The sequence below is a fragment of the Pseudophryne corroboree genome, chromosome 4 (genome assembly GCF_028390025.1).
Source record: "Pseudophryne corroboree isolate aPseCor3 chromosome 4, aPseCor3.hap2, whole genome shotgun sequence".
Lineage (NCBI taxonomy): Eukaryota > Metazoa > Chordata > Amphibia > Anura > Myobatrachidae > Pseudophryne > Pseudophryne corroboree.
In genome coordinates this window covers 338,913,251-338,926,904 of record NC_086447.1, presented here as the reverse complement: position 1 = coordinate 338,926,904, position 13,654 = coordinate 338,913,251, and the positions used below count along the sequence as shown (strand labels likewise).

Genomic DNA, 13,654 nt, shown 5'->3' with positions numbered 1-13,654 from the left:
AGCAGACTGAAGATTGTTTTTGTTTGTTTCTTTGTTTGTTTTTGGCTTTCACAACTTTCCAGTAAATCAGATTTACAAAAATTAACCTAAGCTGTACCACTTATGACACTGATAAATGCAGGGTACACTGGCCAGGTACTGTACGGTATAGCATAATTGTGTAATGGTGGAAAAAAAATAACTGTCTTTGCCATTACATTCACTCCGGGTGCTGGAGGGCAGCATAAGGGAATTCAGGGAAGAGGATCCGGATGAGCTGACACTCACAAACTGAAAGTAGCTGTGTCAGAGGCTCCGTCAAGTGGGGCTGGGGCAGCTCCGGTTACATGGCAACTTCTGACATCTGTTTGCAGCTGATCTCCTACCTTCTTGTCCTTCCTTAGCAGGCACCGCGCTGCCAGGTACTGACAAAACTGCGGCTGCTTACTGCGGTGGTGGACTGCGGAGCAGTTACCATTGTGACTGACGTGGTCCGGATCTCACATTGTGTCTGACACAAGTTAGACTCAATGGGGTAAATTTACTAAGATTCGTGTTTTCCCGTTTGAGGTCAAAGTTCAATCACGAATGACATCGAAAGTGTAAATATGCAACTTTTTGAATTGATTACGACTAATTTACTAAGCTGCCGTATTCTGCATTTTCGGGTTTTCCGATGTCGATGTCATTCGTTTTTTTTGGCAGTGTTTTACGTGAGTGACTTGTAAAACACTGCCGACTTTAATACAATGAATCTCGGCCGGATCTGAGAGATCCGTGCTGGGCTTCATTGTGCACTTTGTTAAAAAAATAAATAAAGTTTAAATGTAAAAAAAAATTGCGTGGGGTCCCCCCTCCTAAGGCAAACCAGCCTCGGGCTCTTTGAGCCGATCCTGGTTGCAGAAATATGGGAAAAAAATGGACAGGGGTTCCCCCATATTTAAGCAACCAGCATCGGGCTCTGCGCCTGGTCCTGGTTTCAAAAATACAGGGGACAAAAAGAGTAGGGGTCCCCCGTATTTTTGAAACCAGCACCGGGCTCCACTAGCTGGGCAGATAATGCCACAGCCGGGGGTCACTTTTATACAGTGCCTTGCGGCCGTGGCATTAAATATCCAACTAGTCACCCCTGGCCGGGGTACCCTGGGGGAGTGGGGACCCCTTCAATCAAAGGGTCCCCCCCCCCAGCCACCCAAGGGCCAGGGGTGAAGCCCGAGGCTGTCCCCCCCATCCAATGGGCTGCGGATGGGGGGCTGATAGCCTTTGTGATAAGTGTTTGATATTGTTTTTAGTAGCAGTACTACAAGGCCCAGCAAGCCTCCCCGCAAGCTGGTACTTGGAGAACCACAAGTACCAGCATGCGGAGGAAAAATGGGCCCGCTGGTACCTGTAGTACTACTACTAAAAAAAATACCCCAATAAAGACATTACACACACACCTTGAAAGTATAACTTTAATACATCCGAAAGTTGACCGAAAGTGACCTCACCGCTGACCTGAAAGTTCCCACCATTGGTTACAATGGAGCGCATAGGCGCTACATTGTAACACTGCCGTGTGCCGCCTGTCAGACAGTACAGGAGCACACAGCCGATCAGGAGGGTGCCACAACGTGGCGCTCCCTGATTGGCTGAAGAAACCCACTTAGACATCAGTCAGAGTGGGTTTCTGGCATTCGGGGAAAGGGGGCCCATGTGAAAACATGGGTCCCCTTTCAGTTCGTGGTCGGGTATCCGTTTTTTTATTTTTTCAAGTACGTGGATTACAAAAGGATTTACAGAGGAGCCGAAAACACTGGATTATGTGAGTATAATTTTTTCTACAGGTACACCATGGATTCTACTGGAGAAGAGGACCGACCTGCGTGGGAACATAAGGTAAGTATGTGTATATGGAGGTGTGGATGGATGTATTAAAGTTATACTTTCAAGGTGTGTGTGTAATGTCTTTATTGGGGTATTTTTTTAGTAGTAGTACTACAGGTACCAGCGGGCCCATTTTTCCGCCGCATGCTGTTACTTGTGGTTCTCCAAGTACCAGCTTGCGGGGGAGGCTTGCTGGACCTTGTAGTACTGCTACTAAAAACAATATCAAACACTTATCACAAAGGCTATCAGCCCCCCATCCGCAGCCCATTGGATGGGGGGGACAGCCTCGGGCTTCATTCCTGGCCCTTGGGTGGCTGGGGGGGGGACCCCTTGATTGAAGGGGTCCCCACTCCCCCGGGGTACCCCGGCCAGGGGTGACTAGTTGGATATTTGATGCCACGGCCGCAAGGCACTGTATAAAAGTGACCCCCGGCTGTGGCATTATCTGTCCAGCTAGTGGAGCCCGGTGCTGGTTTCAAAAATACGTGGGACCCCTACTCTTTTTGTCCCCCGTATTTTTGGAACCAGGACCAGGCGCAGAGCCCGATGCTGGTTGCTTAAATATGGGGGAACCCCTGTCCATTTTTTCCCCATATTTCTGCAACCAGGATCGGCTCAAAGAGCCCGAGGCTGGTTTGCCTTAGGAGGGGGGACCCCACGCAATTTTTTTTCAGAAAATTTAGAACATTTCCCCCCCTTTCCACTGAAAAACATGCACGGATCTCATGGATCCGTGCATGCCTATACAAACACGGGATAAAAAAGCAGGTCTGTTTTTTTTAGCACTTTTTCACGATTTGTATTTTATCACGGCAGTGTTTGGCTATTGTCGGCAGTGTTTGTGTTTTGCACTTTTTAGTAAATTCCCGATTTCTAGCAAATTGCAGGCGTATTTGACCGATGGTGTATTGATTCGTGATTTTTTCCTAGGACTTCCAAAATATTACGAATGCCCTCATCACTGCCGTGATTTTTGCTTAGTAAATTACCGAGATGACACTTTGAAGAAAAAACGGCATCTCGGTCAAAATCGGGACCTTAGTAAATATACCCCAGTCAGTGCTCCTGCAGATGATCATTATCATCACGGCCGCGATGGCGCGCTGTGGCCGTGATGCACGCCGGGAGGATACAATGTACAGTACGGGAGTAGACCTACCCGGCGCCTGGCTGGTTTCCAAATCTGCGTGGACAGGTGTGTGTGTGTGTGTGTGTGTGTGTGTGTGCGTGTGTGCGTGCGTGCGTGCGTGTGTGTGTGTGTGTGTGTGTGTGTGGGGGGGGGTGATCCCCAGTTCTGCCCCCTGTAAATCCGCTAATGCCGTGACATTCACACAAAATGCATACTAATACACAACATTTGTTAAACTAAAAAATATAGTAACATATCAATGCTTCTGCCTGCTAACCATCACAATACCTAAAATTAAAGACAATTTTTTGAAAATGCTCTTTGGCCACTGCTTCTAATGACCTAGCAGAGCCACTGATACCCCTTTCAGACTTGTTACCCAGGAATTTGGCAGGTCTGGCAAGCCGACAAACTCCTGGGTTTCAGCTCCGACCCTGGTAAAGAGCAGGGTCAGGAACCCAAGACTTAGGGGCCCTACACATTTCCCGATGCGCCGCCGAGGTGCCCGACGGCCGATACGGCCGACGAGCGACCCGGCGGCGGGGGGGGGGGCAGTGACGGGGGAGTGAAGTTTCTTCACTCCCCCCGTCACGCGGCTGCATTGAAGTGCAGGCAAATATGGACGAGATTGTCCATATTGGCCTGCATGCACAGCCGACGGGAGACCAGCGATGAACGAGCGCCGGACGCGCATCGTTCATCGCTGGAGTCTCCACACTGAAAGATATGAACGAGTTCTCGTTCATTTATGAACGAGATCGTTCATATCTTTCAGAAAATCGGCCAGTGTGTAGGGCCTATTAGTCCCAGGTAATTTGCATTCACACATGCAGAAATCCTGGGTTGATGCACATTCATGTGCAAAAACCTGGGATTTAGATGCATGTATGATAGGGGTATTAGTCATTAATATTTGTTTTAGCTTTAATACTGTTTATGTAATAGCACGTGTATTAATAAGCTAAATAATATCAACAAAATAACTAGGTTCCTACCCAAGTGAGTTTACAATCCAGCACACTAAGGGGCCGATTTATTACCATCAGCATGTGATGATGCGAATGTGGTGTGATAAAATCGCCAAAATTTGCAATGCAATAATTGAGTACATTGCATGTATGTATCAATTATTGCATGCAGGGGCAAAGCTTGCAAACAAGCTCTATCTCTGCAATGCCTCTCCGCAGCATCATCAGGGTACAGGGCTCTATTAAGCCTTGGGGGTGTCCGGGGCACTTAAGACAGGGGGGCCCCGATGGAAGGTGGGGGATGTATATTAAATTGTGCATACCTCCCAACATGTCCCATTCCAGGAGGGATAAAATGCTCTCTACCTGGACTTCCCACTTAATATATGATTGGCATCACCTGTGCTGACCTATTTAATTGATTAGAAAGGTACTTCAACAAACGTGATTGCAATCATAAATTAAGAAGGAAGTCCAGGTAGAGAGCATTTTGTCCCTTTTGGAATGGGTCATGGTGGGAGGTATAGATTGTGTATATTAAATTTAAACCAATGGTGTTTATTAGTTTTAACTAGTAGTTTAATAATGCTTGGGTACTGTTTACAGCTCCACCTAATTGAAAGACAACTATTCTATAAACTTTTCTTGTAGTGGAACAAAGACAACTTAACCTTAAAATACACATAGAAAAATGAAATAATTTATCTTCTCACATGCAAGAATAGCAGCAGCCTCTGTACCACTTACACACTGGTACAGGACTCAGGAGGACTCTGTGTGTGTGTCTCTATCTCTAGACTTAAATGTTTAGGTGCATAACAGTTTACACAGGACTCAGACACCCAGGCGGGGAGGAGGAGAAGCTGGGAACCCTGTGTCACTTACAGCTCTCTCAACCCTCCTAGCTCTCCCCTGGTCAGAAAGCTCTGTCTGTAGGTCATGAAAGATGATATTCCTGTGTCTAGGCCTGCGCCTCATATGGTCCTGCTCGCATTCTGGCTGCTGGTTCTGCTGCTTCTTAAAAGGGAAAGCTAGTGATGTCAGTGTGTTCTGGCCGGGGGCCCCGTGACTAAGGGGGGCCAGGGGTACAGTATGCCCTGCATCCCCCCTTAGTCTGGCTATGTCGAGGTATTTTTCATACAAAAACCCCCCAATGTCCTGATGCGCATGCGCCTCTGCTGTCAGACGCCCCCCCCATTGCTACCCGTAGGCCACAAAAGAGCCCCCCCGTATTTATACTTACCAGTCCTAGGTGTCAGTGTCCGCTGCTCCTGGAGGCTGTCGGCTGCCAGGTCCTGCTTCTGTGCTGTGATCTCCGGTGCTGTAAAGTGAGCTAACACTTTGCAGCGTCACTTTATTGCACAGCGGTAACAGCGCAACACATGGAGGACCCCTCGGTGCATGGCAGCGCTCACTGGAGCACCAATCCCTGGCTCCTGGCACTGGTAAGTATAATTTCTCTTATGTCCTAGAGGATACTGGGGATCCATTTAGTACCATGGAGTATAGACCGGTCCACTAGGAGCCATGGGCACTTAAAGAATTTTTTTCAGTGTGGGCTGACTCCTCCCTCTATGCCCCTCCTACCAGACTCAGTTTAGATAATGTGCCCGGAGGAGCCAATCACGCTTATGGAAGCTCCTGAAGAGTTTTCTGCATTTATTTTTCTGTTTATTTTCAGGCAGGACTGGATGGCACCAGCCTGCCTGCTTTGTGGGGGGGGGGGGGGGGGGGGCAACCTCTTGAAGGGTTAATGGTCCTGTTCCCTGCTGACAGGGCACTAGCTCCAGAGGGAACTATTCGCACGCCACACCATGGCGAGCATACATTCGCGCAGAATGCCGCCACCCCTAACAGAGCCAGAAGAGTGAAGTGTGCTGAGAACTAAGCCAACATCCTGGTTAGCGGGTCACCGGCCATTATGGTGGCATGAGGGTACGGAGATGCATGGCTTCTAATGGGGCAGACTGCGTCTCCAGACTCAGTACACAGTGCAGATGCACAGCTTCTGAAGGGGGCGAAATGAGTCTCGGTACACTGTACACAATACCCACACTGGCAAACACAGACTTAAAATGGTTATGACTCAGTTTTAAGCACTAAATTACCTCAGCCAGTATAAAAAAGCGGGAAGACGCCTTTGAGGGGGCGGGGCTTCACTATGAGCAGATCCAGCAACTCACCAGCGCCATTTTCCCTCTGCAGTGGACACAGATGCTGACTGACTGGGATGTGCAGCTCCCCCAGAGTGACTCCAGATTACCTCAGCGGTACCAGGGGGTCATAGCAGTGGGGAGTGATTATTAGTCTACTAAGACCCCAATCTAGGTACTTAGTCTGTGATCCGGATAAGCTTGGCATTAGCGATAAGGGCGCGGTGTGCTGGCTCCATAATATCTCTGTGTCTCCCTGGGAGTTCTCTTTGTGGGTTAATTGTGCTCTTAACCTTTTCCTTTGTGTGTGTGCTGTCACAGTTACAATGTGTCAGGCAAAGAGTGTGTTTCCTGTACGGCAGAGTGTTCCTCTTCCCCAGGGAGCTCACTACTGTGTACTCAGTGTAGTGTACCTTCCCAGAATAGTGGGGCTAAATCATCATGGATGGATTCTATTAAAGGAATGATTTTTCATATTTCTACTAACTTGTCCCGCAATGAGAAAGAGACGCAATACTTAAGACAGTCTGTTGATCAGTTTATGAACAGAGACTCAGTCCCCAAACCAATCAGTTTATGAACAGAGACTCAGTCCCCAAACCAGAGTCTCAGACCCCTACCATTTGTCCGCAAAAACATACTCTGGCCCACATACTGCAGTCTGACTCTGATGATCAAGGGTCAGACATGGAGGAGGGGGAGGTGGACTCAGAGGGGGGGATGCTGCTCTGCCACAGGTAATAGAGGCTTTTATAGAAGCTATCAGAGATGTTCTGCAAATTCCTGATAAGGTGACAGAGGAGTGTGAAGAATCTTATCTTAATGTAAAAAAGAAGTGCTCAGTCACTTTTCCTGTGTCAAAGGAACTGAATACCCTGTTTGAAGAACCGTGGGTTAATCCTGATATGAAATTTCAAATCCCTAAAAGGTTACTCTCATCCTTTCCTTTTCCTTCCGAGGATAGGAAAAAATGTGAAAGTCCGGATGCATCAGTATCCAGGCTTTCACGGAAAATAGTGTTGCCTGAAAGACATGGCTAATCATAGAATTGAGACCACACTCAAATCCTTGTATACGGCTGCTGGGGTGGCCCAGAGACCCACTATAGCATGTGCGTGGATTACTAAAGCCATTGTTAAATGGTCAGGTAACCTAATTGAGGGGTTGGAATCCATATCTAGGGGGGAGATTGTTTTACTCCTGCAACATATACAGGACTCTGCGAACTTTATGGTGTAAGCCATAAAAGAAGTAGATTTGCTTAATGCATGCACCACTGCTATGGCAGTGTCAGCACGCAGGGGCTTATGAATACTCCAGTGAACTGCAGACGTGGACTCCAGGAAAGGCATGGAAGGCATACTCTTCACAGGAGATGTGATAGACAAATGGATCTCCAAAGCTACTGAGGGTAAGTCCACGTATTTTCCTTCTGCTGCTCCCCCAGCAAGGAAGGCCCAATCAGGACCTAATCTACAGTCCTTTTGGACTGCCAAGTTTAATTGCAAAACCAGAGGTTCTTCTTCAACCACCAGAGGTGCTAGAGGTAAATCACGGAAAACAGCAACGACCGGTTCTCAGGAACGGATCTCTAGCTCTGCTGCCTCAAAGACTTCAGCATGACGGTGGACCACAATACCTGAAAGACTGGCAGGTAGAAGGCCGACTAAAAAATTTCAGTCACATCTGGACAACATCATGCCAGGATCTCTGGATCATAGATCTTATTTCCAAGGGCTACAGACTGGAGTTTCAGGAGCTCCCACCTCACAGATTCATCAAATCAGGCTTACCAGTTTCACAAGAGGGGAGTATAACCTTACAGGATGCTATTCAAAAACTGGTACAGATTCAGGTCATTGTTCCAGTTCCACCTCATCTCCAAAACAAGGGATATTATTCCAACCTGTTTGTAGTACCGAAACCAGATGGTTCGGTAAGGCCGATTTTGAATCTAAAATCGTTGAACCCGTACTTACAAGTGTTCAAATTCAAGATGGAGTCTCTGAGAGTGGTGATCATAGGTCTGGAGGAGGAGGAATTCCTAGTGTCCCTGGATATCAAGGATGCGTACCTTCACATTCCGATCTGGCCGCCTCACCAGAATTATCTACGGTTTGCACTGCTGGACTGTCACTACCAGTTCCAGGCCCTGCCTTTTGGTCTCTCCACAGCACCGAGGGTGTTCACCAAGGTGATGGCAGAGATGATGTTTCTCCTTCACAAGCAGGGAGTGAACATAATTCCATACCTAGATGATCTTCTGATAAAGGCACTGTCCAGGAAGATGCTGTCCAGCAGCGGCCTCACAACCAATCTGCTCCTGGATCACGGGTGGATTCTAAATCTTCCAAAATCTCACTTAGAGCCAAATCGGAGGCTCCCATTTCTGGGAATGATACTGGACACAGTCGCAGAAAGTTTTTCTTCCGTTGGAAAAGGCATTGGTAATCCAGTTGATGGTTCGAGATGTCCTGAAGCCAACCCGGATATTGGTGCATCTATGCATTTGCCTTCTGGGGAAAATGGTGGCCTCTTAGGAGGCTCTTCAGTAAGGAAGGTTTCATGCAGGACCCTTCCAGCTTAATCTCTTGGACAAATGGTCCGGATCACATCTTCACATGCACCAGAGGATCCGTCTGTCGCCAAAGGCCAGGATCTCCCTTCTGTGGTGGCTACAGACTCCTCACCTAATCGAGGGCCAACTGTTAGGGATTCAGAATTGGATTCTGCTAACCACAGACACAAGCCGCAGAGGTTGGGGAGCAGTCACCCAGGGGGTGCAGTTTCAAGGAAGATGGTCAAGTCAGGAAGTCATCCTTCCAATCAACAGTCTGGAACTCAGGGCTATATACAACACCCTTCTGCAGGCCTCATGTCTTCTTCAGGATCAGGCCATTCAGGTTCAGTCAGACAATGTGACGGCATTGATGTACATAAACCGGCAGGGCGGAACGAAAAGCAGAGCAGCAATGTCAAAGGTATAAAGAGTTCTCCTCTGGGCAGAAAAACATGCTGTGGCATTGTCGGCGGTCTTCATTCCGGGAGTAGACAACTGGGAAGCAGTCTTCCTCCGCAGACATGACCTGCACCCGGGGGGAGGGGGGCCTTCACCCGGAGGTGTTCAGGTGCTTGACATATCGATGGGGATGTCCACAAATCGACATGATGGCCTCTCATCTCAACAAGAAGCTAAAGCGGTATTGTGCCAGGTTGAGAGACCCACATGCAGTGGCAGTGGACACTCTGATGACTCCATGGGTCTATCAGATGGTGTACGTGTTTCCTCTACTTTCTCTGATCCCAAGAATTCTGAATAGAATAAAAAGGGAAAAGGTTCAAGAAATTCTCATTGCTCCGGACTGGCCAAGAAGGGCCTGGTACGCGGACCTTCTGGAGATGCTTCTCAAAGATCCGTGGCCTCTACTTCTTCACAAGGATCTTCTACAACAGGGCCCGTTCATCTATCATGACTTACCATGGCTACGTTTGACTGCATGGAAGTTGAATGGCTGATTCTAGCCAGAAGTATAGTCAGGATGACCCTAACAAGGTCATCCCGACTATGATCCAAGAGGGTTACGTCTAAACATTACCACCGTATTTGGCAGAAATACGTCTCTTGTGTGAGAGCAGAAAATATTCTGCAGTGGAATTTCATCTGGGTCATTTCCTGCTTTTTCTGCAGTCGTGTGTGGATGTGGGCCTACCTCTGGGCTCCATAAATGTCCAGATTTTGGCCTTGTCCATTTTCTCTCAGAAACAAGTGGCTTCTCTCCCTGAGGTCCAGACGTTCTTGAGAGGTGTTCTGCACATCCAACCTCCATTTGTGCCTCCCATGACACCTTGGGATCTCAATTCGGTGCTGCAGTTCCTCTAATTGGACTGGTTCGAACCGTTACAGGAGGCAGACGTAAAACATCTTACGTGGAAGACTGTCACACTGTTGTCCTTGGCTTCAGCAAGATGTATGTCGGAGCTGGGGGCGTTGTCTTTTCCATTAAGACAGAACTGAACTCAGGACTAGTCAGCAATTTCTTCCTAAGGTGGTGTTTGCATTTCACATCAACCAACCTATTGTGATTCCAGTTGCTACCGACACCTCTGTTACTTCAAAGTCTTTGGATGTTGTGAGGGCTTTAAAGGTGTATGTGAAGAGAACAGCTTGTCAAGGGAAATCGGACTCGCTTTGTGTTCCTTATGATCCCAATAAGATTGGGTGTTCTGCTTCAAAGCAGTCAATTGCCTGCTGGATCAGGCTCACTATCCAGCATGCTTATTCCACAGCAGGATTGCCGGTTCCTAAATGTGTACAGGCCCACTCGACTAGGTCGGTGGGTTCTTCTTGGGTGGCTGCCCGGGGTATCTCGGCCTTACAGCTCTGCTGAGAAGCTACTTGGTCAGGTTCGAACACGTTTGCAAAGTTCTACAAGTTCGATACTTTGGCCTCTAAGGACCTTGAGTTTGGTCATTTAGTTCTGCAGAAACCTCAGCACTCTCACACCCGGTTTGGGAGCTTTGGTACTTCCCCATGGTACTAAATGGATCCCCAGTATCCTCTAGGACGTAAGAGAAAATTGGATTTTAATGACCTACCTGTAAATCCTTTTCTCGTAGTCCCTAGAGGATACTGGGTGCCCACCCGTTGCTTTGTTCTTCCTGTACTGTAACTGGGTTAAGAATTGTTGTTTGTTTCAGCTGTTGCTGTTCCTGTTTCAAGTTTGGTTAGCATAGCTTTCCTCTTGTTGTGTGTTCTGGTTCGGAATCTCACCACTATCCTCTAATATCCTACTCTCAAAGTATGTCCGTCTCCTCGGGCACAGTTTCCAAGACTGAGTCTGGTAGGAGGGGCATAGAGGGAGGAGCCAGCCAACACTATCAAATTCTTAAAGTGCCCATGGCTCCTAGTGAACCAGTCTATACCCCATGGTACTAAATGGATCCCCAGTATCCTCTACGGACTACGAGAAAAGGATTTACCGGTAGGTAGTTAAAATCCTATTTTCTTTTATGTCCTTGAGGATACTGGAGATCCATTTAGCTGATCACACCGGCCGAGTCCTGCACAGCTTTCTTTGCTGCAGATCGCAGTGCTGCCCTGTGATTTAAAAAGCCTAAGCTGGCATTAACATCACAGGGGACACTGAGGAGTTTTTTCACTCTTTTTCATTTATAAATTTGGCCACATCTCATTTCCCATTATAAGTATTGGAAATGCGATGTGGGTTACTAAAGAAATTACAATTAAAGGGTTTGGAGCAGTTTTTGTATGAAAACTGCTCTAAATGCACTTTAATACATTCAGTAGTACTAAATTAATATGAAAAGGGTGTGGAAACATACTTTTTCACATTATTTTAGTAAAAATAATGTTAATAAATAGGCCCCTAAGACTTGAGCACTGCAATTAGCATTATTGTGGGATGGTCAGCACTCTTCCCTGCTGGACTACTTAATACAACTACATCTGCCAGGTGTTACAAGACTCAAGGGGGGTTCACACAGCTCACCCTGTACCCACTTGCCTTTTTACCAGCTCTGCAGAAATCACTGGTGCCAGTTTCCCAGAATTAGATGCATGCGCAATAAGACATTGGCACAGTGCTAGAGTCTTCTCAGCACATGTGCCAGTGCGAGGGGACCTGCACGTAGACCGCATATGAGCTCCCTCATCTGATAAAACGTCTCTGCTCTGTACAGATTGAAGATTGGTAAACATACATACGTGGGCATTGCACGTGATTTCATAGATTTAACTTGCAGGCCTTAATAATTTGAGTTTTCCATCCTATATTAAATTCACGTCATGCTGGTCCATTTGAATTTTACCAATAGGAACATGTGCTGGCCTTCTCCCTTTCTCCTACTCTCAAATTAAGAGTATAACTTATATTAAGAACATACCAAAAGGAGAGAACATTTGGAAGGAAAAATAGACATTTGTGGGCAAAAGAGGAGATGGGAGCTCATCTCCTTTATACGCTGTTTCAGGGTTGAGGAGATAACTACTAAATTTACTTGCAAACCTAAACTTACCTGCAGTTTAATGACAACATTTTGTCCAAGTCCTTTATTAAAATTACAGACATATTCTACTGAAATAACTGGAATGCTTTCTTTGAATTTGAGCCTTTTATTGTGTAAGGTAATTGTTATCTTTACAAAAATTAGACATGAGTTGGGAGTGAGTGTAAAGTTACTGTGATAAATATCTTAGAGGAACCCATAACAGATGGGGGGGAGGGGAGTGGTTTGTTTTTAGTATTGATGCCAAAATTGCCCAGATATTATTAAATGTACGGAAAATATACAGTAAAGGGTTTATTTACTAAGCGATGGCATGTAAAAGCTGTTGCTTTCCAACGTGTTTAAGAACAAAATTTAAAAGGGTCATTGACCCTTTAAATGACGGCCTTAAACACATGGGGATGTGGCAGAATTTACAAGCTGCCGCTTATTAAATAAACAAACCCCTAAAAGTTAAAGATGATCAGTAATAATACAAATACTACACTGCAAGATTTCTTAACAATTATCCCTGTATCTTTTATTCTAGGAAGGGTTCATTGAAAACAAAAATCTCTGGCTCTGGATAAAGAGACTATTTAACTACAAGTCGAAAAGTCAGTACAGAAAATTGCAAAGGAGATTACAGAAAGAGACAGATTGGCCTCTTCAGAACAGAACAGACTATGCAATTCAGGCTGTTCCTGTAAAGGACTGTGACGCTGTTGTGTACAGTAACCCAGTTTCCTGTACAGCCCGACGTAATGTAAAAGAATCTCCATCAGAACAAACGTTTGTAACGATAATGTGATTGCAAAGTTTACAAAAAACTTGATGTTATTGTGATTAATTCTGTTATTCAGTAACATAACTGCATACTTTTATGCATTGTAATAATATCAGAAATACTCTTTGCTGAAGTTCATTCAATATATTTGTGAACAAATATAATATTTACATACTGTATACTATAACTAGAGAAGTGCGATGGTTTTGGGTTTTGATTTTGGATCTGTATCTCCTTTGTGTTTTGGACCTGTATTGGATTTGCCAAAACTGCCCTTCTGGGTTTAGGTTTTGGATCTTTAATTTTTTGAAACAATCATAAAAACAGCTAAAATCACAGAATTTGGGCCTGTTTTTGTTCCTACAGTATTATTAACCTCAATAACATTCACTTCTACTCATTTCCAGATATTTTTGACCACCTTACAGCTCACAATATTGTTTTCATCCAGTTTAAGCAAAAAGGTTGCACCGACATAGCTGGATGACTAAGATAAGCGACAACAGTGGGCATTGTTAAAATGCTGTAATCATTTGTTAAAATTATTTTCAAAGTAGGATTAAGTTTTTTTGTTCCTAAATTATATCTTCAACCTGGAGAAGGTTCGTTAATCATCCGTTAAAATGATTTTCAAAGTAGGATCAAGTTCTTCTGTTCATGAAAAATATCTTTGACCTGGAGTAGGTTCGCTAATCATCTGTTAAAATTATTTTCAACATAGAATCAAGTTCTTCTGTTCATGAAAGATATATTTGACCTGGAG

The 13,654-nt window shown here is 45.7% G+C and overlaps 1 protein-coding gene across 1 annotated transcript in view; it reads left to right on the top strand.

Annotated features, from left to right (window-relative positions):
* The window catches only part of LOC134909506 (probable cation-transporting ATPase 13A4), a 369,987-nt gene extending 356,773 nt beyond the window's left edge, over positions 1–13,214 (top strand). The window contains exon 30 of the mRNA XM_063916443.1: positions 12,655–13,214. Within this exon, the coding sequence (XP_063772513.1) occupies positions 12,655–12,915 (261 nt within the window). The 3' untranslated portion in view covers positions 12,916–13,214. The remainder of the gene's footprint in view (positions 1–12,654) is intronic.
* The last annotated feature ends 440 nt before the right edge of the window (positions 13,215–13,654 follow it).